At 32.5% G+C, this 27,903-nt stretch overlaps 1 protein-coding gene across 6 annotated transcripts in view; it reads left to right on the forward strand.

Moving 5' to 3' along the window:
- LOC139517791 (sodium/hydrogen exchanger 1-like) overlaps positions 1 to 14,440 on the forward strand; it is an 83,973-nt gene extending 69,533 nt beyond the window's left edge. For all 6 annotated transcript variants that reach the window (XM_071309224.1, XM_071309223.1, XM_071309225.1 and 3 more), the window contains 10 exons: positions 1,968 to 2,101; positions 6,368 to 6,444; positions 7,230 to 7,355; positions 7,983 to 8,072; positions 8,875 to 8,940; positions 10,199 to 10,305; positions 10,707 to 10,805; positions 11,108 to 11,340; positions 12,623 to 12,756; positions 12,998 to 14,440. In XM_071309224.1, the coding sequence (XP_071165325.1) occupies positions 1,968 to 2,101; positions 6,368 to 6,444; positions 7,230 to 7,355; positions 7,983 to 8,072; positions 8,875 to 8,940; positions 10,199 to 10,305; positions 10,707 to 10,805; positions 11,108 to 11,340; positions 12,623 to 12,756; positions 12,998 to 14,035 (2,104 nt within the window). In that variant the 3' untranslated portion in view covers positions 14,036 to 14,440. The remainder of the gene's footprint in view (positions 1 to 1,967; positions 2,102 to 6,367; positions 6,445 to 7,229; positions 7,356 to 7,982; positions 8,073 to 8,874; positions 8,941 to 10,198; positions 10,306 to 10,706; positions 10,806 to 11,107; positions 11,341 to 12,622; positions 12,757 to 12,997) is intronic.
- The last annotated feature ends 13,463 nt before the right edge of the window (positions 14,441 to 27,903 follow it).

Here is a 27,903-nt window from a genome sequence, read left to right on the forward strand (position 1 = left end):
CACGGAATAGCGAAACAGCAATGACATCAGTATCGACTGTTTGAGTCATGACTCAGTTAAGTCTATGTTTCACTGCATCAGACACATCTATCTTAATTCTAGTGTCAGTCTCTTCATGTAAACATGGTGCTAAACTTGAAACATCATCAAGTGGTGGATAACACTAAACATCCTGAGCATTTGTTGCTTCAACTACCTTGTACTCAAAATTGTATTGAGCAAGCTCCTGTGAATGAAAACTTAAAAGTTCTTTCTTACTGTCGTCATCTCTCAGAAAACTTTCCCATCTTTGAGGATGTTTTTAATCCTGGGTTCCTCTGTGTATTCCCTTTCCCCTAAATGTTGCCCTTGCTTCTTTTAGCAGCTTTAAAACTACCAGTATTTCGCTATTCCGTAACAAAGGGGCAGACGAACTATTGATTGTATTTGGGGAGGCAAAAATCTTTGGATTAATATCTATCAATGGCCTTTCAAATGCACTAGGCAATGAGTGATCACACACTTTTATTTCTGACCAATACCTTATGACGGGTTGTGATACTGTTCTCTCTTTGCTTGAAAAGGAAAAAAAAGACTGTGTGGGAGACATTAATGGTATTGAAGATGTGACTTTAACATAAAGAATGATGATTGATCAGCCTAAATCACCGGGGTTGTACTGTACAAACTTATCAGATCTAACATGATTAACGAACCAAGAAAGTCAATTTTTGCACAAAAAAAATCTCATTTTAAGTGAGGCTTTTCCCACGACTTGTTCTAGTCTTTCAAGCATGTAAAACGTGTAATATACTAATGCAGGTGTTTAGTGAGACGAGCTTTGGATTGACTTTTATGCTACCTAGTCTTGTCACTAATGGATTGCGAAGGGACAAAGAGGGTCCCTTAAAAAAAAAAACTCTTTCTGAGACCTCATCATTTTTTCAGAAGCTTGTACATTATGGATGTAAGAAAGGATGCCGCGGTTATTTTTAATGTGTAAAATCGGGTCTCCCGTGCACTACCTTGTGTGCATGTGGTGGTGATTGTGAATAAGCATGTATTCTTGGCCAAGTAGAAGTAGTTTTAAATATTTTTTAGTACTATAGTGATTTTATTTTGGTTTAATCAATCTATCCAAAACTCTACATCGAAGAAATAAATTGAGGACTCATCTTTAAAATTTACGTCATATTTTTACCGGAAGTGTCAACTTTATATCTTAGCATTTACAACATGCTAGAATAAGTGGTTTTGGGGATAACTTAAAGCCAAAAGTTTAATGACCAGCACAAAATAAAATCATTTTCTTTACATTTTGAAGAAAGTTGAAAATTTGAATAAAAAATTGATATTTCTCTGTCCGCCATTTTGGATACTTCCTGAAGTAAGGGTTTTTAAGACATATGTCTTATACATTGTCTTCATCAGAAGCACCAAAGAAAGGTTCATACACAATGTAATTATAGTAGCAATACGTTAAAACACATTTCAATTACCCTCCCTAAAAAATAAGCTTATTTAAGTACAATGTCCGCCATATTGGATTTTAACCGAAAGTGGTGTTTCTGAAGACATCTAATCTATTTAATTTATCCCAAAGTAGTAAAACACAAAGGTCTGTACCAAATATTATGATAGTAGCATGATAATAGGACATTTTTACACGCTAGCCTTCGATATTGGGCTGATTTAAGTATAACGTCTGCCATTTTGGATTTTACCGGAAGTGAGACATTTTTTTCAAATGCCTCCCTATCTGAAATAAAAGAGTAATAGTTGAGGAAGGTCTATGCCAAATTTCATGCTTGTAACAGGATGTGCACAATTTTTTACAAAGCCGCCGGACTAATCCAGTTTAAGAACTATTGCAGTTTCTGTCTGCCAACCAACATGGCCCTTATTGCTAAAAATAGAACATATGCATTATGAATGTAATGAATTTGATGGATACATCTTAATTTATTATTTATTATTTTGTTTTGCAGTTCCATCAGTGATTGTATAATATTTGTATTCCTGGGTATAGCTCTGTTTAAGAACGGAATGTTTGAACCTGACAACTGGAATCCATGGTTTATTATATGGACCCTTGTCCTCTGTTTGCTGTATAGATTTTTAGGTATGTACATAATCCTTTAGCTGTTAACTAAGAATTTTAAATGGAGTTCGTCACAATTTATTTGTGCAAGTTTGTTTTGGGGGGGGATGATAATTTAATATGAAAGCAGAAGTCAAAATAATAGACACAGCTCTTTTCACAAACCATAATATATAGGAAACTGAAATATGCATGCCTTACAAGTATGAAGTATATATTTGTAAAATGTTTTTTGAATCAATTGCTGTAACTAAGCTAGAAACTGAACTTTTTTGTGTTATGCATATTGAATATTACTTCCATTGACTTCAGAGTATTTTTTATAGGATTAGTAGGGAGAATTTTCATTGTAAAGCAATGTATTTTTGTTTGATTTGTGTCATCCCAGACAATTTATCAATCTGAGACATTGTATTATTTGTATGATAGCTGTCATCCTAGAAAATCTTATTCATCAATTTATATGTGAAGATAAAAAATGGGTCACTTTTTACCATACCAATTCATTTAGTCACTTTATTCACCAGTCATGTCTAAATAAGAAGTAATTTAATATACAGTGACAGTGACATAAGTAATTAATAGAAATGGTTCACCAGAGAATTATTTGATCAGACGGAAATATTCTCATTGATTTAGAAGATTTCAGACATAGATTTAACCATCAACATTTTAAACTTGGTTAACTCATTCACTCAAAATTAGTTAGATTAGTTTCTTAAATGTCAATAATTTCTTCAGACATTAATTTGACATTAAATTCGTACTGGTATTTGATTTTCTTTGATAAGGACTTTTAGCTTTTAGACTAAAGATGGACCATTAACTTTTCATGAAGTTAAATTGCTATGAAACAGCCATTTCATGTTTTGATAAAACCAATAAGTTTATTAAAACATATAAGACACAGTAATCAAAGTCAGTCATTTGATTTGGAGCAATTATAGCATTGGATCTCAAGCATTTGCAATGAATCCAAAAATATTTTGAATGACAATATGGTAAAAGTAAGGCTTTGAAGTCTTAAACTTGAACTTCAAAATCAGACTTTATTATGTCATATCTAAAACAAGAATATGCAATCGAATCAATGCATATTTAGTTTAAGTAGACTTATTATCTGTCCAGGTTTGATAACTTCAAATGCATGGTATTTTTCCAGTTTTTAGCTCACCTGTCCCGAAGGGACAAGTGAGCTTATGCCATCACTTGCCGTCCGTCGTCGTCCGTCGTCTGTCGTCGTAAACTATTTCAAGAATCTTCTCCTCTGAAACTACTGGGCCAAATACTTTCAAACTTTAACTGAATGTTCCTTAGGGTATCTAATTTATAAATTGTATCCGAAGTTTTGATCTATCAACAAACATGGTCGCCATTGCTAAAAATAGAACATAGGGGTTAAATGCAGTTTTTGGCTTATAACTCAAAAACCAAAGCATTTAGAGCAAATCTGACATGGGGTAATATTGTTTATCAGGTCAAGATCTATCTGCCCTGAAATTTTCAGATGAATCAGACAACCCGTTGTTGGGTTGCTGCCCCTGAATTGGTAATTTTAAGGAAATTTTGCTGTTTTTGGTTATTATCTTGAATATTATTATAGATAGAGATAAACTGTAAACAGGAATAATGTTCAGCAAAGTAAGATTTACAAATAAGTCAACATGACGGAAATGGTCAGTTGACCCCTTTAGGAGTTATTGCCCTTTATAGTCAATTTTTAACCATTTTTCGTAAATCTTAGTAATCTTTTACAAAAATCTTCTCCTCTGAAACTACTGGGCAAAATACTTCCAAACTTTAACTGAATGTTCCTTAGGGTATCTAGTTTGTAAATTGTATCCGAAGTTATGATCTATCAACAAACATGGTCGCCATTGCTAAAAATAGAACATAGGGGTCAAATGCAGTTTTTGGCTTATAACTCAAAAACCAAAGCATTTAGAGCAAATCTGACCGGGGTTATATTGTTTATCAGGTCAAGATCTATCTGCCATTTTCAGATGAATCAGACAACCTGTTGTTGGGTTGCTGCCCCTGAATTGATAATTTTAAGGAAATTTTGCTGTTTTTGGTTATTATCTTGAATATTATTATAGATAGAGATAAACTGTAAACAGCAATAATGTTCAGCAAAGTAAGATTTACAAATAAGTCAACATGACGGAAATGGTCAGTTGACCCCTTTAGGAGTTATTGCCCTTTATAGTCAATTTTTAACCATTTTTCGTAAATCTTAGAAATCTTTTACAAAATTCTTCTCCTATGAAACTACTGGGCCAAATACTTCCAAACTTTAACTGAATGTTCCTTAGGGTATCTAGTTTGTAAATTGTATCCGAAGTTATGATCTATCAACAAACATGGTCGCCATTGCTAAAAATAAAACATAGGGGTCAAATGCAGTTTTTGGCTTATAACTCAAAAACCAAAGCATTTAGAGCAAATCTGACATGGGTTATATTGTTTATTAGGTCAAGATCTATCTGCCCTGAAATTTTCAGATGAATCAGACAACCTGTTGTTGGGTTGCTGCCCCTGAATTGATAATTTTAAGGAAATTTTGCTGTTTTTGTTTATTATCTTGAATATAATTATAGATAGAAATAAACTGTAAACAGCAATAATGTTCAGCAAAGTAAGATCTTCAATTAAGTCAATTTGACCAAAATTGTCAATTGACCCCTTAAGGAGTTATAGCCCTTTAAAGACTTTTTTTCACAATTTGTTCATCATGTTGACTTACTTTAAAAAATCTTCTCCTTTGAAACTGCTGTATCAATTTCAGCCAAACTTAGGCTAAATGAGTTTCAGAGTATCTAGTATAAATTTTATATTTTATTTCCTTGTATGTCAAGAAACATAGCTACTATGGCAAAAATAGAACATAGGAGAAAATTATTATTTTTTTTGGCTTTTGAAGAAAATAGGACGATCCAAAAAACATTTAAATAAATTGATAAGCCAAAATAATCATTGATGAGAGATTTAACCAAAAGAATTAAGGTGAGCGATTCAGGCTCTTGAGAGCCTCTTGTTAGGCATTTGTCCAGTCTAATTTATATCTATTTACTTCTGGCAAGACCCTTCAACAAAACTTCCCCATACCTGGGACAGCGTACATACATCTCACACTTTTAATCATGAAGGATACATTTTTTAAAGTAATTTAAAAATGAATAATAAACATTTGAAAACAAATGATATATCGTTAGAGAACAATGTGTAGGATAGTGGAAAGGAGAACAGCACATGACAAAAACAAATCTGAAAAATGAGATATAAAATTGAGAAAGGAAATGGGGAATGTGTCAAAGCGACAACAACCTGACCATAGAGCAGACAACAGCCGAAGGCCACCAATGGGTCTTCAATGTAGCGAGTAACTCCCACACCCGGAGGCGTCCTTCAGCTGGCCCCTTAAAAAATATGTATACTAGTACAGTGATAATGGACGTCATACTAAACTCCAAATTATACACAAGAAACTAAAATTAAAAATCATACAAGACTTACAAAGGCCATAGGCTCCTGACTTGGGACAGGTGCAAAATTGCGGCAGGATTAAACATGTTTATGAGATCTCAACCCTCCCCCTATACCTCTAGCCAATGTAGAAAAGTAAACGCATAACAATACGCACATTAAAAATCAGTTCAAGAGAAGTCCGAGTCCGATGTCAGAAGATGTAACAAAAGAAAATAAATAAAAGGACAATAATACATAAATAACAACAGACTACTAGCAGTTAACTGACATGCCAGCTCCAGACCTCAATTAAACTGATTGAAAGATTATGTCTTCATCATATGAATATCAGGCACAATCCCTCCCGTTAGGGGTTTAGTATCATACTATCATAAAATATATGAGAAAAACATAACCCGTGTCATGACTACTAAATATTTAAGCAACACTGCCACAGTTTTCAACATATTTTTGATTAACTGCCTATAGCGTTTACAGTGCTTTTGATTTCTCTGGTTGACAAACTGACTAATTTACCACTAATTAATTTGCAATATGGCTATAGAAGGAGGCATTTTAGCTCACATAAACATCTTGTTTCAGTTCATAAGTAATAAGTCAACTGTATTTGGTGTAATTAATTTATGCAGGATTTACACCTTGTTTGCTGACAGTCATCTAGCATTGAAATTATTTTTCGTTGAATTGAATTTTGTGATTTAAATTTTCATTGTTACAAACTATATTTTGTGTACAGAAGGGGCCCATGTAGGAAGTTATATGAATTATGTTTTTAATGTTTTTCTTTTGTTATTTCAGTTGTATTATTATTGACCTTCTTTGTAAACAAGTCCAACAGAGTCCGAAGAATCAGTTATGTTGAACAATTTATCATGGTAGGCTATTTAAGGAATAACATTACTGTAGTTGAAGAGTTGCCACCGTCAATTGTAGATTTGACGGTCGCAAATGTAATTTTACTGGCGAAGCGTAGCGGAGACAGTAAAACAGAGATTTGCGACCGTCAAATCAAAATTGAACTGATATTCTTTTTCCATATCCATTAAAACATTGTCCTGGTTCCCATATTAGACACATTTACTTGGACTCTCTACAAATCAAGTAATGTAAAATGAAATAAGGAGATGTAGTGAGATTGCCTATGAGACAACTATCCACTACAGTTAAAATTAAGTGGAAGTAAGCAATTGTAGGTCACGGTAGGGCCTTGAACAATGAGAAAAAAACATACAAAAGTGGACTGTAAAAGGCTTGACATGAAAATGTGAAACAATTCAAATATCAAAACTAAGGGCCTCATTAATAAAAAATAAAAAAAATATCAAAAAATAAAATTGACATCTTCTCAATTTTATATGAGTTAATTTACCTTCTCCGTTTGCTAATGCAAGTTTGAAAATTGTACCATTCACTATATCAAGCATTTAATAAAAAAAATATTTTTAAAATGACTGAAAAATTATAAATAAAAAGCTGAATGACTGTTTAGTGTTCCTTTGGCAAATAACATGCATATTGAGGACAAGAACATGGTAATGTAATATGATGTAGTTTTTGTATCAATGAAACAGAAACCCAGGACAAAATATAATAAGACATTCAGCTGTGATCACAAGTATACTATATACCATGTCATAATAATTGGGGTGTATTATTTCAGGCTTATGGTGGACTAAGAGGTGCTGTTGCTTTTTCTTTAATGGATCTATTGAAAGCAGAGAATTTACCCAAAGAAATGTTTACTACAACGTTAATGGTTCTTATTTTCTTCACAGTGTTTGTACAGGTATGTTATAAATGTACCTGGGACAAAGCATAACTGAATCCTTATAAGGTTAACTCATATAGATGAAATATATTGTCTTGATTTTTATTATAACCACGTACAAGTTCTTCTGTATCTAATTTCTAAATAAGTTCAATAAAAATTTCACAGTTTGTACTGATAATTTGTTTGGACCCCAGTTTGCCATTAATCTACTATTTTGAGAAACTGAAAAGTTTTTTGGTTTAACCCAACTTTAATGATTATAAGTCAGTTTTAAAGAGAAAATTAAAAAATGAAAAGAAATACATGTACTGAATTCAATCATACAAGTTATCAAAATTAGATTTGTCTTTAATTGCATGCTATGAAATAATAATATTGATAATTTAAATTTTATTTTCTTCAACAAGAACAAACTTTGTTATTTTTGTAAAACGAAGTATTGCTAGTGAATACATCATTATCATCAATATTATGATCTAAATAATCAACTATAACAAAATCAACCCCATATGTCTTAAAAACTTGTTTTCAAAAATCATTGTTTTTCTAATTGAAAATATCAAACTCAATTTAAAGCATCAGCTTTGAAATATTAGATTAGTAATGAAATAATGACTTGTGACTTTATATCTTTCTATTTAGGGTATAACTATAAAGCCTTTAGTAAAGCTACTGAGAGTCAAACTTCAGAGTACAGATAAAGTTACCATTGGTGAAGAAATTAATTCACATGTAAGTAGGATTTCAATGTAGTAAAAGGAAATGGATATTTGTCAATGAGGCAGTGAACCAACAATACAAAAAATCCAATTGTTAGGTAGTAATTTTGAACTACTGTGAATACACTTATTTTTGTTCTAATTTTCATTGATTAAGGAAATCTTGCATTTTAGTGGCTTTTTAATGGTTTTGTCAAAGTCTGCATGCAAGCCTACAGAAAATTAGTGCTTTGTTGAAGATTTAATTTCATGGTTAACCTTTACCCATGAAATCCATGAAAATTGGTTTCCTAGGAATAAAAATAAATCAATGCTAGTAAAGTTATATCCCGCTTTATAAAAGTGGGGGTATACTGTTTTACCTCTGTCTGTTTGTTTGTTCATCCATCCCGCCATACGTTAGTCCGTCAGTCCATCCTATAAATATTTTCTGTCGCATCTTTCTCAGGAACCAGGATACAAGGATTTCTGAAATTTAATTTCTGAAATTTGATTTCAGAGTTTATATAAGTCAGCTTTACCATGTGATGCATTTCAGGTACATCACTCAACAACTTCCTGTTTACCAAACACTTACATATTTTTACACTATTAAAAGTATCCAGTTGCGGCCCGGATGTCATCAGTGAGCAGTAGCTGACAGTTTCACTTGTTTTCTCAGTAGATAATTACTGAAGAGTATTCTAAGTAAGATAATAAGAGACATAATCTTGAGGTAGCAAGTCAGGTCATAGTATGTTATGTGTTGTAATGTCAATGATAAGATTTGTATATTTATTTAACATGATATATGTTTTCTATTTTATGAACTATAGGTAACAGATCATGTGATGGCTGGTATAGAAGAAGTTTTAGGGCGGAGAGGAGAACATCATTTCAGGGTAGGTAGTATCTGTTTGTACAATTACCAAAAATAAATGATACATGGTCACATTCATCAACCATTGTCATAAAACTAAATTTTGAGTTCTAAGATGGTAACCCTTCATCAGATAAGAACATATTATAAATTTAATTTATATAACCCGACTAAAGAGTAAAATAAACAGCCAAAGGCCACCAATGGGTCTTCAACATTGCGAGAAAATCTTACACCTAGAGGCAGACTTCAGCTGGGCCCTAAACAGATCAGTGATAATGGATGTCATGTATTTCTGTGTTTGTTTCCGTATTGATTATTTGTTTATGAATGGGCCTTGCATATAAAGATGTACAAAACAGTGCTTTGCTGACATAATTAGGAGATTTGATATGCTTGCCAATGAGACAACTATACACCAGAGTTAAAAATGTATTGGTAGTAAGCAATGATGCAATAGTGTAACGCCATAGTGAGCAGTATTACTTATATGTTTGTTATTTAAGCAATGATGCTATAGTCTAACGCCATAGTGAGCAGTATTACTTATATGTTTGTTATTTAAGCAATGATGCTATAGTCTAACGCCATAGTGAGCAGTATTACTTATATGTTTGTTATTTAAGCAATGATGCTATAGTCTAACGCCATAGTGAGCAGTATTACTTATATGTTTGTTATTTAAGCAATGATGCTATAGTCTAACGCCATAGTGAGCAGTATTACTTATGTTTGTTATTTAAGCAATGATGCCATAGTCTAACTCCATAGTGAGCAGTATTACTTACATGTTTGTTATTTAAGCAATGATGCCATAGTCTAACGCCATAGTGAGCAGTATTACTTATATGTTTGTTATTTAAGCAATGATGCAATAGTCTAACGCCATAGTGAGCAGTATTACTTATATGTTTGTTATTTAAGGCAGGAATCTAATATATTTTTATGCTGTTTTTATCTGATGTATAATATATTATGTATAATGTTAGATTGTGACACTGTAATAAACTAATTACTTACTTACTTACTTACTATATTAAAAGAGACTCGCTGTTTAAACTGATACATTAAACCGTGAAGCTCACAAAATAGGGACATACTTTTGTCATGCCATCTTAATGTAAGAGTGTAATACAATTATAATGGTATTCTTAAATGATTTTGAATATGTTACTGGGATGGAGAGTTGTCTCATTGGCACTCATACCACATCTTCCTATATCTGTTTTATTATTTGAGAACAACTCAGTCAATATCTTCCATTATTGATTTTATTGTAGGAAATTTTGGAATATTACAATAGTAAATACGTGAAGAATTGGTTACAGAGAAACCCAACATCAACAGATGAGCATATTATGTCATTATATGAAAAAATAGCTCTACAGTGAGTAGATATTATATCGTGTTGAGTAAAGGATACTTTTCTGTTATTTCACAGTCATGTTAAATGTGAAAATAATCCCCACCAGAATACATGTAGTTTGTACAAGGCAATAATATTGATGCGAAGTGTGATTTTCATTCCCACGTGCATTTAAAACACAATAATAACCTATGTTTTACAGTATATGGTACCGCTATAAAAAGTTTTAAACAACTTTATTTAAAGAATATGGTAAATTTTATATTCAATTTATGTTATAGAATTATTCTATTTTTGTTATAGAAATCTTACATAGTTTTCACTAATAACATTTATGTATATGTATTTCATATTTGATAATTCATTTAAAGTTAATGTCTTCTGTTTAAATCTGTAATACTGAATCCAACATTTGTTTTCAGACAACATTTTGAGAGTTTAGCAGGAAGTAGAATGGTACAAGAAAAGTATGTAAGTGAGGACAATTTACCTCTCATTCCAGAGGAGATTGCAAATCAAATGTAAGTAAACATAGATAACAAACAGGGGGAGATAATGACCTTACTTTGCCTAAAAGTTTTTAAAATGAGGAAGGTATAGTTTCAAATCCATGAGGTCACAATAAATTAGGTTACTTCTCAGAGTAGCCCCTTCTACTCTTTTTATGATAAATTCATAGATTTTGGCAATTTTTCATTAGAGATGATGCTTATAGACAAAACTACTTGAAACAGAAATACATCACTTTACAAAAATCCATATCATTATAAAAACAGAAAGTCAAGTTTGTTTTGAAAAATAATCAAACGATTGATTATTTCAGAATTCATGAAGAAGAGGATGAGAATGAGACGGGAGAAGAAGACGAAGGAAGTGACGGAGACCTAGTGCTGCCACCTATCACAGTTAGATCACCATCTATTGTGCCTCCTTTACCGATGCCACCACCAGATTTTTCACCACCGTCACCCATGCCATCGCCTGGTGTATTACCCATGATGCAACCAGAAATGTTTGATGACTGGATTGACAGGAAGTTAGCAGAACAACGAGATGGTAAGGTTTTAAATAAAGCTGATATTTTTATGAAGTATAAAATGTTTCCTGACAAAAGTTTTATTTAATATATATCAAATGGCGTTTTTCTGTAAGATAAATGTCCAGTCTTGTCTGCAGGACAAGGTATGATAAGGCCCGTTTTTGGCCCCCCTATTTTCTCATTTCTTAAATTTTGTTTTAGAAAGCTACTGATCACGTTAAAATATTCCATAAGGTTTGAAGTTTGTTTGGATGAACTTCAATCTTTGGCCATTGTTTCTTAAAATTTAATAACGTGCGCCTTTGTAACCTGGAAAAAAATATGGCGATTTAGACAGCAAAAAGAGTTCCCATGACATTGGAATGAAACATTCCTGGGTCAAGCTGGCGCAGGCACTAAAAAATTAAAAATTTGTTGTAAAATCACCTGCAAAATGAATAATAATAATTACAATATTTGAATAAAAACAGAAAGTTAACCCCCTCACCTCACCCCAGTTGCTAAAATTAGTGGTTTTGAAGTTCATCCAAACAAACTTCAAACCTCAGGGAATATTATAGCATAATAAGTAGCTTTCCAAAACAGAATTTAATGAGAAAATAGGGGGGTCAAAAAGAGGCCTTATGGTACCTTGTCCTTTACTTATTTACTAAATCTAAAGATTTTTTTAAGTTTGTTATTTTGCAGTGACTATTATACTTGCATCATAAGAATTGAACAGATGGTTTACTCTAAGTACTTACATAAGGCTTAAGAAGTGGTTTCTTTGCTTTAACATCGCCTTAATAATATTTTTATGCTCCACCTACGATAGTAGAGGGGCATTATGTTTTCTGGTCTGTGCCTCTGTTCGTCTGTTCGTTCTTCTGTGCGTCCATTCGTCCCGCTTCCGGTTAAGTTTTTGGTGTCCAATCAACTTAAAACTTAAAACTTAGTGCACATGTGCCCTATGATATGATCTTTCTAATTTTAATGCCAAATTAGAGTTTTGACCCCAATTTCACAGTCCACTGAACATGGAAAATGATAGTGCAAGTTTCAGGTTAAAGTTTTTGGTCAAGGTAGTTTTTGATGAAGTTGAAGTCCAATCAACTTGAAACTTAGTATACATGTTCCCTATGATAGTATCTTTTTAATCTAAATGCCAAATTAGAGTTTTTACCCCAATTTCACGGTCAACTAAACATAGAAAATTATAGTGCGAGTGGGGCATCAGTGTACTATGGACACATTCTTGTTATAAAATTTTATAATATTTATGATACTGGTAATTCATATATTTATGTCTCTGATTTACAGAAGATAGAAAAAATGTAGAGAAGACAGGTCGAAGAAAATCATTATTTCCACAGTTCCGAAAGAAAGAACATCAAAAAGATTTGGAACCTACAGCCAAAGATGTCCGTAAATTAATGGCTCCTTCCAGGAGAGATGTACGTACAATTCCGTTTACAAAATATGCCTTTTAGCTTGTGTTGTTGCAAACAACCTTTTATTATATCATTGTAAAAAGTTTATAAATCAAATACTAAAATTTATTTAACATAATTTTGTGAAAAACAAATATACCAAAAATTATAGAATTTGTAAATTTCATTTGAATAATACAACAGATAAAAACTATTTCCAATTAATAAAAAAAGGATTTACTATAGATTCTTATTCCTCTTTTAGATGGTGCATCAAAAGTTAGATAGGAATTTGAAGAATGATAGCAGTGCAGACTTGCTGAAATATCTGCAGGAAAAACAACTTCGGACACGGAGAATGTCTCGTGCAGTGTTAGGTGGAGGAACTTCAACACCTCTGGGATCACAAACAAATATTTCTTTCCAACCAAGAAGGGTTAGTATTATAGCTGCAAATGCAGCAGCTCAAAATTACAAACGTAGACTTAGTTTGGCTGTTCCTGAACGTCCAGCATTTCATAGAGATCGTAGTCCTTCAGATTTCACTGGTGTGAAGCCAGATCATAATTTATTTAGAGGCTATGGTGATGCATCTAAAAACCAAGATACAGCATCTCCAAGAAGGAGAAGAAAGGATTTTAAAAAAGCTAATACACTTAATTTTGAACCAGAAGTAACACCTCTGCTCAACCAGAATGCTAGCAAATCTCCGTCCAGAAGATCAGGAGCATCAGGGAGAAGTCTCGACGCTTTACAGGAACATGAGGGAGAGGATAGTGAAGAATTAGATACATCCAAAAGTTCAGCCTCCTCTGATTCAGCGGCAAAGAAAAGACGATTTAGATTGAGAAAGTCAAAAACATTGAGTGAAGAAGATAGAGAGGATTCCTCCCATGTAAAACGATCTCAAACAGATCCATCTTCAGAAACAAAAAGTCCAACAAAAGTCAAATTTGATGTTAAATCAGAAGTTATATCTAAAAAACGAAAGAAAAAACCTATGCACAAATCTAAATCTGTTGATCAGCCCCGTAGCTCAGGAGAATTCTCCGATATTTCAGGAGCTGATTCTCATAGTTCAATAAAGTCTGATTCTGATTCACGACCTGCTGAATTAAGATCTGTAAAGTCTGAACCCGAGGAAACGATTGCAGATCGAAATGGTCTGACAGCAGACGAGGAACATGCTGGCAGAAAAGCCTCATATACACAAGCTATGTCAAATAAAATTCCAGATGATGAAGCAGTTGAATTAAAAGATTTGAAAGATGATAAAAAACTTAAAAAGCAAAAAAGCCTTTGATGTTGTTTTAAAAAATTTAGGAATCTCATTTGTGGGAAAATAATCTCCTTTCTAATTCTGTGTTATTTTTAATCTATTTTATTATTGTCTTGTGTTTTAAATTTCATATCTGAGGAAATAAGATTGGAATATTTTATCTCATACCTGTGATATTTTAAATGATTCCAAGTAGTATTTATTTAAAATTTTATTAATTTACATTTTTGATAAGCATAGAATGTAAGCATAATATATATTTGAAAGAATCTCAAAATCATTTCTAGCAATCTAGCATGATAACCCCATGAGATCAAATATTGTCATCAGTTTATACTTTCTTTATATTAGATTTTTACTACGACATAGACAATTTTATGAAATTTCTATGTGTATGAAGTGCAATAATTTGTACTTAAAAAGATTGTGCGAGTTCATGAAGAAAGCGAATTTCTGTAAATGATGAGAAAAAGTTTTTTGACAGTGAATATGGGTTTTTATGATTAGCATATATCAGTTAACCCTTTACATTTGTTTATGAGAAATGATTTATTAAATGTGGTCTTGTCTTAAGGCATTTTATAGCTATTTTTATTAGCTCACCTGGCCCGAAGGGCCAAGTGAGCTTTTCTCATCACTTTGCGTCCGGCGTCTGTCGTTGTCCGTCGTCGTCGTCGTCCGTCGTCGTCCTGCGTTAACTTTTACAAAAATCTTCTCCTCTGAAACTACCAGGCCAAATTAAACCAAACTTGGCCACAATCATCATTGGGGTATCTAGTTTAAAAATTGTGTCCGGTGACCCGGTCAACCAACCAAGATGGCCGCCATGGCTAAAAATAGAACATAGGGGTAAAATGCAGTTTTTGGCTTATAACTCAAAAACCAAAGCATTTAGAGCAATTCTGACAGGGGTAAAATTGTTTATCAGGTCAAGATCTATCTGCCCTGAAAATTTCAGATGAATCGAACAACCTGTTGTTGGGTTGCTACCCCTAAATTGGTAATTTTAAGGAAATTTTGCTGTTTTTGGTTATTATCTTGAAAAATATTATAGATAGAGATAAACTGTAAACAGCAATAATGTTCAGCAAAATAAGATTTACAAATAAGTCAACATTACCGAAATGGTCAAATGACCCCTTTAGGAGTTATTGCCCTTTATAGTCAATTTTTAACCATTTTTCGTAAATCTTAGTTATCTTTTACAAAAATCTTCTCCTCTGAAACTACTGCGCCATATTAAACCAAACTTGGCCACAATCATCATTGGGGTATCTAGTTTAAAAATTGTGTCTGTTGACCTGGTCAACCTACCAAGATGGCTGCCATGGCTAAAAATAGAACATGGGATAAAATGCAGTTTTTGGCTTATAACTCAAAAACAAAAGCATTAAGAGGAAAACTGGCATGGGTTAAATTGTTTATCAGGTCAAGATCTATCTGCCCTGAAAATTTCAGACGAATCGATAGTCAATTTTCATAAAATTTGTAAATTTTTACTAACACTTTTAACTGAAACTACTGGGCCAATCATTATAGATGGGGATATATGTACGCAGCAAGAATGTTCAGTAAAGTTAGATCTACAAACATATCACCATCACCAAAACACAATTTTGTCACGAATCCATCTGTGTCCTTTGTTGAATATTCACATATACAAATGTACCAAGGTGAGCGACACAGGCTCTTTAGAGCCTCTAGTTACATTTACAGTTTCTTTTAGTTTACTTAATTTTTCAAATTGCACAGGTACTTAATTTCACCATCATTTCTATTTCGTTCATTTTAACTTATAGTTAAGTGAATGTTGAACTATATTCAGTTTTTTTTTATTAATTTGGAACCATGTGTTCTGTATGAGTTATTGAAAGTGAGTATTCAAAATGCATATTGGAAAGGTAGCCATGTTAATTGATTAAAAAATAACACTTTTTAGCTCACCTGGCCCACATGGCCAAGTGAGCTTTTCTCATCACTTGGAGTCTGTCGTCGTCGTTAACTTTTACAAAAATCTTCTCCTCTAAAAGTACAGGGCCAAATTTAACCAAACTTTGCCACAATCATCATTGGGGTATCTAGTTTAAAAAATGTATCCGGTGACCTGGCCAACCTACCAAGATGGCCGCCATGGCGAAAAATAGAACATAGGGGTAAAATGTAGATTTTGGCTTATAACTCTGAAACCAAAGCATTTAGAGCAAATCTGCTAGGATAAAAAAAATGTTTATCAAGTCAGGATCTTTGCCCTGAAATTTTCAGGGTTGTTGGGTTGCTGCCCCTGAATTGGTAATTTTAAGAAAATTTTGTGTTTTTTTGGTTATTATCTTGAATATTATTATAGATAAAGATAAACTATAAACAGCAATAATGTTCAGCAAAGTAAGATCTACAAATAAGTCAACATGACCAAAATGGTCAGTTGGACCCGGAGTTTTTGCCCTTTATAGTAATTTTTTACAAACTTTTTGTAGATTTTTGTTATCTTTTACAAAAATCTTCTCCTCTGAAACTACTGGGCCAAATTTAACCAAACTTGGCCAAAATCAATATTAGGTTATGTTGTTTAAAAAATGTGTGTAGTGACGCGGTTAATCAACAAAGATGGCCACCATTGCTAAAAACAGAACATAGGGGTAAAATGTAGATTTTGGCTTATAACTCTGAAACCAAAGCATTTAGAGCAAATCTGACAAGAGATTAGATTGTTTATCAAGTCAATATCTATATGCTCTGAAATATTTAGATAAATTGGACAACTGGTGGTTGGGTTGCTGACCCCCAATTGATATTTTTTTAAGAAATTTTGCTGTTTTTGGTTATTATCTTGAGTACTATTATAGATAGAGATAAACTGTAAACAGCAATAATGTTCAGCAAAGTAAGATCTACAAATAAGTCAACATGATCAAAATGTTCAGTTGACCCCTTAAGGAGTTATTGCCCTTTATAATCAATTTTTAACAATTTTCAAAAATTTGGTAAATTTTAAAAAAATATTTTCCTCTGTAACTAAAGGGCCAAGTTTATTATAGATAGAGAAAATTGTAAGTAGCAAGAATGTACAGTAAAGTAAGATCCACATCACCATCACCAAAACACAATTTTGTCATGAATCCATCTGTGTCCATTGTTTAATATGCACATAAACCAAGGTGAGGGACACAGGCTCTTAAGAGCCTCTAGTTTAAAATAGAAATTGTAGGAAAATATGGAATTTCATTTGTACTCAATACGAAAAAAGGAGAAATTTCAGTGAGCCTTGCTTTTTTCTCCGTTTTTAAACCTCGTACAAATATACCCTTACCAAAAAGTGCTAACATGTTGCACATAAGTTGCACATAAGATGCTCACGTTAGAAACTAAAATGATTGCACACGAGTCTTTTAACATGCAAATTGGGTGAGCATTTTGTGAGCAAAAAAATTGCACATATGAAAGTCAGAAACTAACCTAATTTGCATGTTAAAAACCTCACGTGCAACTGCTCATATGAGCTTTTGTTTCACATGTGCATTTTATTAGATTGCTCATATGAGCAGTTGCTCACATGTTGCACACGTGAATATTATAGTTGACCAAAACAAAATGGCTGCTTTAAAAAAGGAATATTTTTCAAATTTAAATGAAAATCTTAAATAATTCAGTTGAAAATAAATGCAGGTTATGTTTGACACGATTTTCCTCAGATGCAGAACTGAACTAGTGTGTCATGTTAGTCTCTTGTGGACAGTTGTCTCATTGGCAATCATACAACATCTTCTTTTTTTATAGTTTTCAGGCATTAAATTTAAATAACATCATTTTTTATACGATGTCATTAAACCAAAAATATATAACACATATATGAGAAAATCAAAATTATCCACTGCTCACTTTTGAGATTCAAGCAGTAAAAACATTAGATTAGAATTGAGGCAGAAAAATGACCATATCTGTGTATTGAATTATACTGCACAGACATATATTTAAAGCTTGGAATAATTTGATAAATATTAACAAAATAAACCTGTTACTTTTATTCATTGTTATAGTAGTAAGAGCTACCATTTCTTTAAATATTATGTATAGATTATAACATGGCCTTTTCCATATTGGCCCTGGTATCATCCCGAGACTCCCATATCGGCCTCGAGGCTTTAGCCGAGGGCCGATATGGGTCGAGGGATGATACCAGGGCCAATATGGAAAAGACATGTTATAATCTATTTATCACATATTTAAGTTCTGCAGAATAGAGACACAAAGTTAAATTATTACAATTTAATGAAACATAACAGGTATAATGTTAAATTTTGTATCACAAAAGTGTCGTTAAGGACACAATGACGTGACGTCTTTTGGAATCAGGGCACAATATCAATATCTTCTTTTTTGCCCCCGGCAATTTTGAGGTTATTGCATATGCAAAACCCAACGTATTCGTAACAAATATGTGATAAATGTTATTATATAGACACAAAAAGTCCTCTCAGGAAATATAATATTTTAAGATATGATAATCCTGTACATACCTCTTATCGACATTTGAAAAGTTGTACCAATTTCTTCGGCCTGCATTTCTAATCATGATTTCTTTGTTATGGGGTTGCTGCTTAGAAGGAAACTTTAGGTCCGAGACCACAATTGTCGTCCCTTGGTTTTCGTTGTTCACGAATATAGTCCCTGGTGTTGACAGTTGGTTACTTGCCATTAATTTTTATACCCCTTCCAAATTTATTTCTCCATGTTTAATGCCTCAAATTGCAAGTAGGGGGGTGAAATTACACTGTAAAGAAATTTGGGTCCAAAATTTTAAAGGAAAGTAGTGATTTGGTCCAGCTGAAAAAGGTTAAAAATTAGCACTTCGGAAGCTGTCAAAAGATTTCAAGACGCCCTAAACATAGAATTGTCCATATTTTGAGTTAGAGCCGATGAAGTTTTCTATAATTTTGATATAATTTGTCCCAAAAGTAGTACAACACACTGTTAAAATTTCTTTGAGAAAGCGCAGGTGGGATTTTTTTTTTTTTCATTTATGTTCTAAAAGAAATGCACTACAAAATAATTGTGTTCTCGGACCTACTAGGCTAATGGTTCATAAAGGTAAAGTTGAAGTCATCAGCTTTTCAGTTTTTAGGTATTTTAATAATTTTAATAACTCTTAATGTTTTGACACATATACATAATTCCAGAAGATACACTTATTATTAACATACATGGTCCCAGAGTTTAAAATTACCCTTTTCTTATGGATAGTCCTTGGAATTACACTGTAATATATAACATGCAAAGACCTTAAAGCTACACTTATATTTATATAGTCCCAGAATTTACACATTTTACAAACATAGTACTAGAGATTAATACATTATAATATTTAAGATATATAGTCCCAGAGTTTACATTTTTAACATACCGGTACATAGTCCTAGAAATTACATTGTTATATTTAAAGTACATAGTCCCAGAGTTTACACTTTTTAACTTTCTTAGCTTTAAATATATTACACTGTAATAGTTGACTTTCCTTATCCCAGAGTTTACAATTTTCACATACATTGTCACAGAAGTTACACTAATACATGCACTTTACATACTTAGTCCCAGAGTTTACCATAGGCTCTTTTTTAAACATTCTTAATCTTAGATATTACACTGTTATATTTAACATACTTTGTTCCAGAGTTTAGATATTAACAGTTTTAGTCTTTGAAATTACATTGTAATTTTTAATACACTTTGTCCCAGAAATAACACTTAATATTTAACATATGAGTACATAGTCCTAGAGTTTACCTTATTACCATTTTTAGTCTCAGAAATTACACTTAATATTTAACAATACATATTCCCAGAGCTTTTTTTTTTATCATACACAGTTCCAGAAATTACACTGACATTTTAACATTCATAGTAGCAGAGGAAACACTTTTTACAGAAATATATCCAGTAATTGAGCCACATATATCTTACTAAGTTCCATGTTACTAGGTTGTTGATTGTACACTGTGCTTTATATGCATTATTGCTGAGTTTACTCTTTATTTAGTATGCTTTCTTCTAGATAGTATACTGTATTTATTGTGCATACTCAGAGGTAACACTATTTAATGCACATGTTTGCAATGGTTTTGATTGTTAATAACTGGTTTTTTTCTTTAACAAACATATTTCAGTTTGTTATATTTTTCACTTTTATTATCATTTAGTGTTTTGTCTTTGGTGTAAATGGAAGTTGGTTATTTCACTAAAGAAAAAAAAACCAATCATGTCCCATGGTAGAACATGCAGGTTTCCTGTGAAATGAAAGTATTCCCTTATTTATTTGTTGTAGATCTATGGATATTGAAAAAAACATGTTTTAATAGGAAATAGCAATAAAAGAACTATGTGATTCTGAATACGAAATGATGAAATAACCTGAATTATTGAACTTTAAATTACAATTTAATTTTGTGTTTTTAGGAGAAAAATGGTTGCATTAAATGTTTAAAAGAAAACAGTTGGTGCTAATTATTTGGCATGTGAACATTTGAAAGTTTGTTCATTGCTTACAACATTTTATCTTGTTTTGATATGTATTTTATGTCTGTTTTTAAACTGTTAATGGTATATGTTTTGACAATAAGTTATGACTCATTCCATAAAATACTTGCCAATTTTGTTGCATCAATTGTAATTGTTTATTGTGGAGAGTAGTAATGGTCTCATCAGAAAGTCTGTGTTTAAAGAACTGATAACCTCTGCATTATGCAACCATAAAAAAACTTTCCAGTATATTTTGTCTTTTATAAAAAAAAAAAAAAAAAAAAACACTGCATAATCAGATTGTTAATCAAAGTTGCCCGATTTTTAACATTCAGTTGAATCTTTATACATTCACTTGTCCCAGTCCTGGTATGTGGAATATATCCTGTGAACTATACAGTCAACAAAACTTATAAGACAAATGCCATCTAAGCCACCAACAAAGATGGTTCTTGGATAACCTAGTAGTTATTAGCAAGTTATATAGTTAGGAAATATAGATTTCAAATCAAAGTAATATATATTCAGAACAATGATTTGTAAAGAGTTATTGTTTATCTTTAAAGTGATATTTTGAATGTGTTATGTCAAAGTAAGTTATGTTTTATAAGTTATGTTTTGTGATATATTCTATGTATACATCAGTGAAAGTGAGAGTTTTTTGTGATATATTCTATGTCTACATCAGCATTGATTTTGGATTGTTTTACTATGTGATAAAAGAGATTATACATTTGAAATTATTTGTGTTGTTTTTAATTTAGTTATATATGAAATGCCTATGATAGTATGGGGCATTGTGTTTTCTGCTCTGTACTCTGTCCTCTGTCCTTGTATCTAGATTGATATGTTGTATTTCGGTAACTTCAAAGAGAGGTAAAAAGTAAAATAACAAAAAAAAAAACAGAAATCTGAGGAAAATTCACTAGTGAAAATCCCTTCTCAAATGCTAGATCAAAAGTGCAAACACATCAAATGAATGGAAAACAACTGTCATATTCTTGACTTGATATACTACTGTTGCCTTTATTTGGTACGGGCATTTTCTTTAGTAGAAAATGATTGATTAAACCTGGTTTTATTATTAGCAAAACCTCTCACTTGTATGACAGTAGCATACAGGCAGTGAAAGTTATTAAACACATATGTTGAAAACAAACTTACAATGCCTTTACATAAAAACAATAAAGACTATGAATGTCCAATATTTATATTTGATGATGTTCGAATTTCACCCATTGATAAAAAAGATACAAATCAAATAAAATAGAAATTTTGGGGAATTTTCCGATCTTTAATTGAGCAAGATGATTTGAGTCGATAGTGTAAGTGTCTCCTGACTGTGCACCGCCCACCATGCTATTCCATACAGATCAAGATGTCACAATTGAGAATATGGCTCAATCTAAAAAGGTCAATTAACAGATTAGATGGCTATTCTATAAGTATCTTTTTAGTGGAATAGTCATCGAGAGTTTGAAAACATCTTGCTAGCGAGTTTAGACATATTCTGTTTTATCTGTCAGCCAATTTGCAAAACGATTGAAGTATTTCGTCCAACAACCCATTAAGATTTGTTCTCCGGCCTGTACCACCACATACAGCCTTGTGAAAATCACTTACACAATATATCATTTAAATTACGTGGGCTACTGGGCAGCTGATACCACAGTGGTTTAACTGTTTACCAAACATTTGAATTTTTTAAATACTAATAAAATTGAGAAAGGAAATGGGGAATGTGTCAAAGCGACAACAACCCGACCATAGAGCAGACAACAGCCGAAGGCCACCAATGGGTCTTCAATGTAACGAGAAACTCCCGCACCCGTAGGTGTCCTTCAGCTGGCCCCTTAAACAATATGTATACTAGTACAGTAATAATGGATAAGGCTTTTTACCTCAGGAATAGATTACCTTAGCTGTATTTGACAAAACTTTTAGGAATTTTGGTACTCAATGCTCTTCAAACTTCGTACTTCATTTGACCTTTTTAACTTTTTTGGATTTGAGCGTCACTGATGAGTCTTTTGTAGACGAAACGCTAGTCTGGCGTGTAATACAAAATTTAATCCTGGTAACTATGATGAGTTTATTTATTAAGAAAAGCACCAACCTAGTTGTAGTACATGTTCAATGCTGTTTTCTTCTAGAATTCTTTTGTAAATGTATTTGAGGGTCTACAATGTACAAATCGGTAATTGAATACAACTTTAGTATATATATTTGAGGTTTTAACTTTGACTTCACAGTTGTCGATCCTAATTATATTGCATTCACAACCATGATCGTTTGCTTGCTCGGTCGAGGTAAACCAGATACATATACATGTGTGTGTGTCTGAGGTTAAACTAGAGAAAAATATACTTGCATTGCCAGGCTTATAATTTGGTACACCAGACATACATTTCGTCTACATCAGACACGCATTTAGTGCTGGGCTAATAACAGTGGGCTAAATTGGGGGAAAACGAAGTTGAAGAGCATTGATAACCAAAAGTTCAGAAAAAAAATAGATGTGTCAAAGCGACACGAATGTCCCCGTCTCAAAAAGTTGAAAAATCTGCAATTACAATAACACATGTGGACACAAACATGATGGTAGTCATGACATATAAAAAATCAGCTCAAAATGGTGAGGCATATAGAAAAAAAGTCTGTATAACTGTGATTTTCAAAGCTGTAAACCCTTAATTTTGGCAAAAATTAACGGAGCGGAACAACACTTAAACTTGATCTGTAACTTATCATGAGTAACTCACATACCAAAAATCAGACCAATATCTGAAGGCGTTTAGAAAAAAAACTCCGTATAGTGGTTTGTTGCGGAATGACGGATTGACGGAATTTCGGAATTACGGACAAGGGTAAAACTATATGGCACCGACAACTTCGTTACGGGGCCATAAAAATCCAAAACCTCAATTAATGCATGGGGGGAGTGTACCCTTCGTGTTTTGAATACTAAAAAGTAGTTTAACATTTTAAGCAGTAAGTTCACAGAAAACGAACATATCAATATGTCATGCCAACATAAACGTGCTGACTACCGGGCTAGGTATACCCGACGAAACGGAAACGCATGCTTTGGAATTGACCCAGTGGTTGTAATAACTCATCAAAGAACCCAGGTTTACATTCGACACACCATAGAAGCTCATTTCGTCTACAATGTAAATAAGCAAAACCAACTAGAATATAGCATGAAAATTGAAACAGTCATTCCATTTCAGATACCAATTTGTTCAATGCTATCTTGTCCATATAAACTACTCATGTAAAGGAGCTCATGCCATACACGATGAAATCTATTTTCAGGAAAATGAAAGACTACCCTGACTCGACCCAAAAACGTACAAAATCAAAAACCCAAGCATCAAAGTAACACACAAAAGTAAAACAAAATGCAGACAAAAATATGATGCTGCTTGATTGGCATACCGTAATTTCTATACACTGAGTAGTATTACCTTAAAGTCCTTACATTCTTGTGCTATACTTTAAGTACTCAGCAAAGTTAAGTTAGAAAATCTGCATTTTATATCAACGACAAAGTACATATAGATTACACATGCCTTGCTATCTCATGTTATTTGATGTTTTACATTTGTACACTAAGCTTTTTGCATCTTAAACGTGAATGATGAAGTTTAAAGGAACCCAACTCAAAGATATTTTAATTTCAAGAATATTTGGGGTGATTATTATTAGAAAAAGTCTATCTCATTTTTCAAGATTATTTTTACTCTCGAGCGTATCAACAGTCCGGTAGTCGGCACTTTTTTGTGTTGTCATGAAATATCATTGATATTTTTATTTTCTGTAATTTTGTGTTTAGAAATTTCTGAAATATTCAAAATACTAGATTTTTCTACTTCAGGTATGGATTGACTTATTTTCCGTACTCTTCGAAATTTAATTCAAATTGTATTAATGTTCTTCAACTTTGTGTGTCATACAGGAGGATGGAAAAAATGAAATCCTGCGGTATAAAATCCTCTGATGAAAGACCGACAGCAAAATGACCAACACAAACACCCTTATATTACACTGTAAATTCAAATGTGCCTTGTATTTTGAGTTCATATTAAGAAACAAGACTTTATCAGATGTACATGCATGACTGAAACGTTTAAATATGCATACCAAGATATAAAACTGCATTGAAAATGAATACTTAAACAAAAAACTGTATTCGCGTGCATACCCAGATATAACACTGTATTTTATATGAATACACTATGATAATATATTAAGCATTCGTAATAAATAACACTGTATTTCACATACATACCCAGAGATTACACTATTGAACTCTATAACCAAGAGATGGCACTGTATTGAACATGTGTTCACATATATACCAGTGTTTAGAACAAGCATGTCAACAGATAACATTGCATTTAACTTGTATATCTAGACCTGACATTGTACTGAACATACGTACACAGAGATGACACTGTTTAGAACATGCTTACCAACAGATAGCACTGAATACAACATGTATAACCAGAGATGACACTGTATTGGACAAACATACCAAGAGATAACATTATATTGAATCAATAAACCTACAATTTACACCGTAATGAACGCACATACCCAGCAACACCCAGTAGTGAACATACATACCTGATATAACTTTGTATATATCATACAAACCAACATGACATGTATTGAAAATGCAAACCCAGAAGACACTATATTGAACATGCGTGCAAAGAGAGGTCACTGTATGAACTAAAATATCCAGAGAGAACACTGTATTGAACTTATATATTCAGAGAGAACACTGTATTGAACATGCATATCCATGGAACGATAACATTGTATCTTACATAACACAAAAAGATAACATTAGCATACATACCAAGTCGAAAATATGACAATTGTTATCCATTCGTTTGATTAGGGACTCCGTTTTAAATTTTCCCCGGAGTCTGCTATTTTTGTGATTTCACTTTTTCCCATATAACACTGTACTGAATAAACATACCCAATGATAACATTGCATTGAACATGCATACCCAGATGACTTTTGTGACAATGTATTGGACATACATACCAAGATATAACACTATATTAAAGATCTGACATGTATACCCAGAGATGACATTATAGGACAAATACATACCCAGATAAAACTGTATTGAATATATATATACCCAGATAAAACACTATAATATTAAATATCCAAAACCAGAGGTAACAGGGTATCTGACAAGTAAATCTAGGGTCGACACTGTATTGGACATACATTTTCCGATATTACACTATATTGAATCTACATTACCAGAGAAAACATGGTGTTTCAGGTATAGATTACCTTAGTTGTATTTGGCAAAACCTGTAGGAATTTTTGGTCCTCAATGCTCTTCAACTTAGTACTTTTATAATATTTGGTGTTTTGATTCGAGCGTCACTGATGATTCTGACGTAGACGAAACGCGCGTCTGGCGTAAAAAATCAATCCTGGTATCTATGATGAGTTTATATATATCAGACATACATATCCATGGATAAAACGTAAAATGTTCTGAAGTTTACATTGTATTTAACATGCATATCATGAGATAACACAGTATTCTAAAGACAATGTTGGGTTCTGTTGTTATTGAAGGCCGTGCATGGCATTACAAATGTTATGTTTATATACGCTATATTTAACATGCATGATTTAAAAGACATTCTGAATAACACTATAATTAGCGTTTCCACAAGAGTTAAAAGGGTATTTTTCATAATAGACATAATAGATACCGATACCACTGGTTTGAACATGCATACCCAGAGATGACACTGTAATGTTGTTGTCCATTCGTTTGATGTGTTTTATCATTTGATTTTGTCATTTCATTAGGAACTTTCCATTTTGAATTTTCTTCAGAGTTCAGTATTTTGTGGTTTTTTTTAGTTTCTTTTGAACATGCGTTTATTTTTCAAACAATAAAACATGTGTTGAGGCCGATTGAGATTGAAATTTATAAATTGTCTGTCGGACAAAGCGGCGTAACCCCAATTTATAAAGGTTTGTTTTGTCCATCAGGTTCGTGTGCTTTAATATGTGGTGCGAGTGCCAATGAGACAACTCTCCATCCAAATGTAATCATTCTTCTTTCTTTTGGTACCTCATTTATAAAATTTAAAGAAGGATGAGTGGAATTACATCAGTTTAAAGATGTCTGATTGGGGATGAAAAATCTTTGTATTGTGCTACCTTAACTGGTAAAAAGTATTAAAAAGATATAAAAACAAGATATGTTTCTAAGGGTTTATGGAACTCCGAAGGATGAGTAGATACTAGTCCAATAAAAGCCTGTCGTGTTACTCATGGTAAGTACACACTATTGTTACAGTAAATACTTTGATGATAATTAAAATCTCAGTAAGGGGGAAAATAAAACTGAATAATAAGAATGAATAGTCATGGGTTTTTTGGGGTATCACCAGCCCAGTATATCAATAATGTGGTCATTTTTATAAATTTCCTGTTAACAAAACTTTGAATTTTTCGAAAAACTAAGGATTTTCTTATCCCAGGCATAGATTACCTTAGATGTATTTGGCACAACTTTTTGGAATTTTGAATCCTCAATGCTCTTCAACTTTGTACTTGTTTGGCTTTATAAATATTTTGATATGAGCGTCACTGATGAGTCTCATGTGACGAAACGCGCGTCTGGCGTACTAAATTATAATCCTGGTACCTTTGATAACTATTGAATGGAGATAGCAGTTTATTAACACTGGATGTGTATCTTCTTACTCGTTTGGCCAGATTTGAACATCGGTAACCTTCTTTTGTTTAAGGATGTACTCTGGTGGAAGTAACATAATTTTAAATTTATAATTGAAACTGTAAGTCAGAAGAGCATTAGTTAAAGAGCGCAATAAGCTAAAAAATATTGATAGGTTATGGAGATCCCTTTCTGTATATTAAAAAGATGATGGTGAAAAAGCTTACTCAGACTATTACCTTATATTTGCTATGGTATCATTTATGTCTCAAATCGAAAGAAAAGAAATCTAGAGTCCGATTAAATTTAGATATATGATCTATTGAAGTATTATGTGAAATGTGAATAGAAAAATGGCTGTTATAGGTTAAAATAATTTACCCTGTATCGTATGAAAACAACCAAGCCGTCTGAACATCTGACAAAAAGTCCTTAACCTGACTTTAGTACATCCTGAAGTGGTATACCTTGATTTGTATCTATTTAATCATTTGATCAGATTTGAACATCGTTATACTACTTTTGTATAAGTGTGTTAATTCGATTTCATCTTCCAAATTGTTTGAATAGATTGTGCATAGTAAACTTCGTTTTCCAAAGTGTATTACCTAAATGTGTATCTTCTTAATCGTTTAATTATATTTG

This window comes from Mytilus edulis, chromosome 3 (genome assembly GCF_963676685.1).
Source record: "Mytilus edulis chromosome 3, xbMytEdul2.2, whole genome shotgun sequence".
NCBI classification, from domain to species: Eukaryota; Metazoa; Mollusca; class Bivalvia; order Mytilida; family Mytilidae; genus Mytilus; species Mytilus edulis.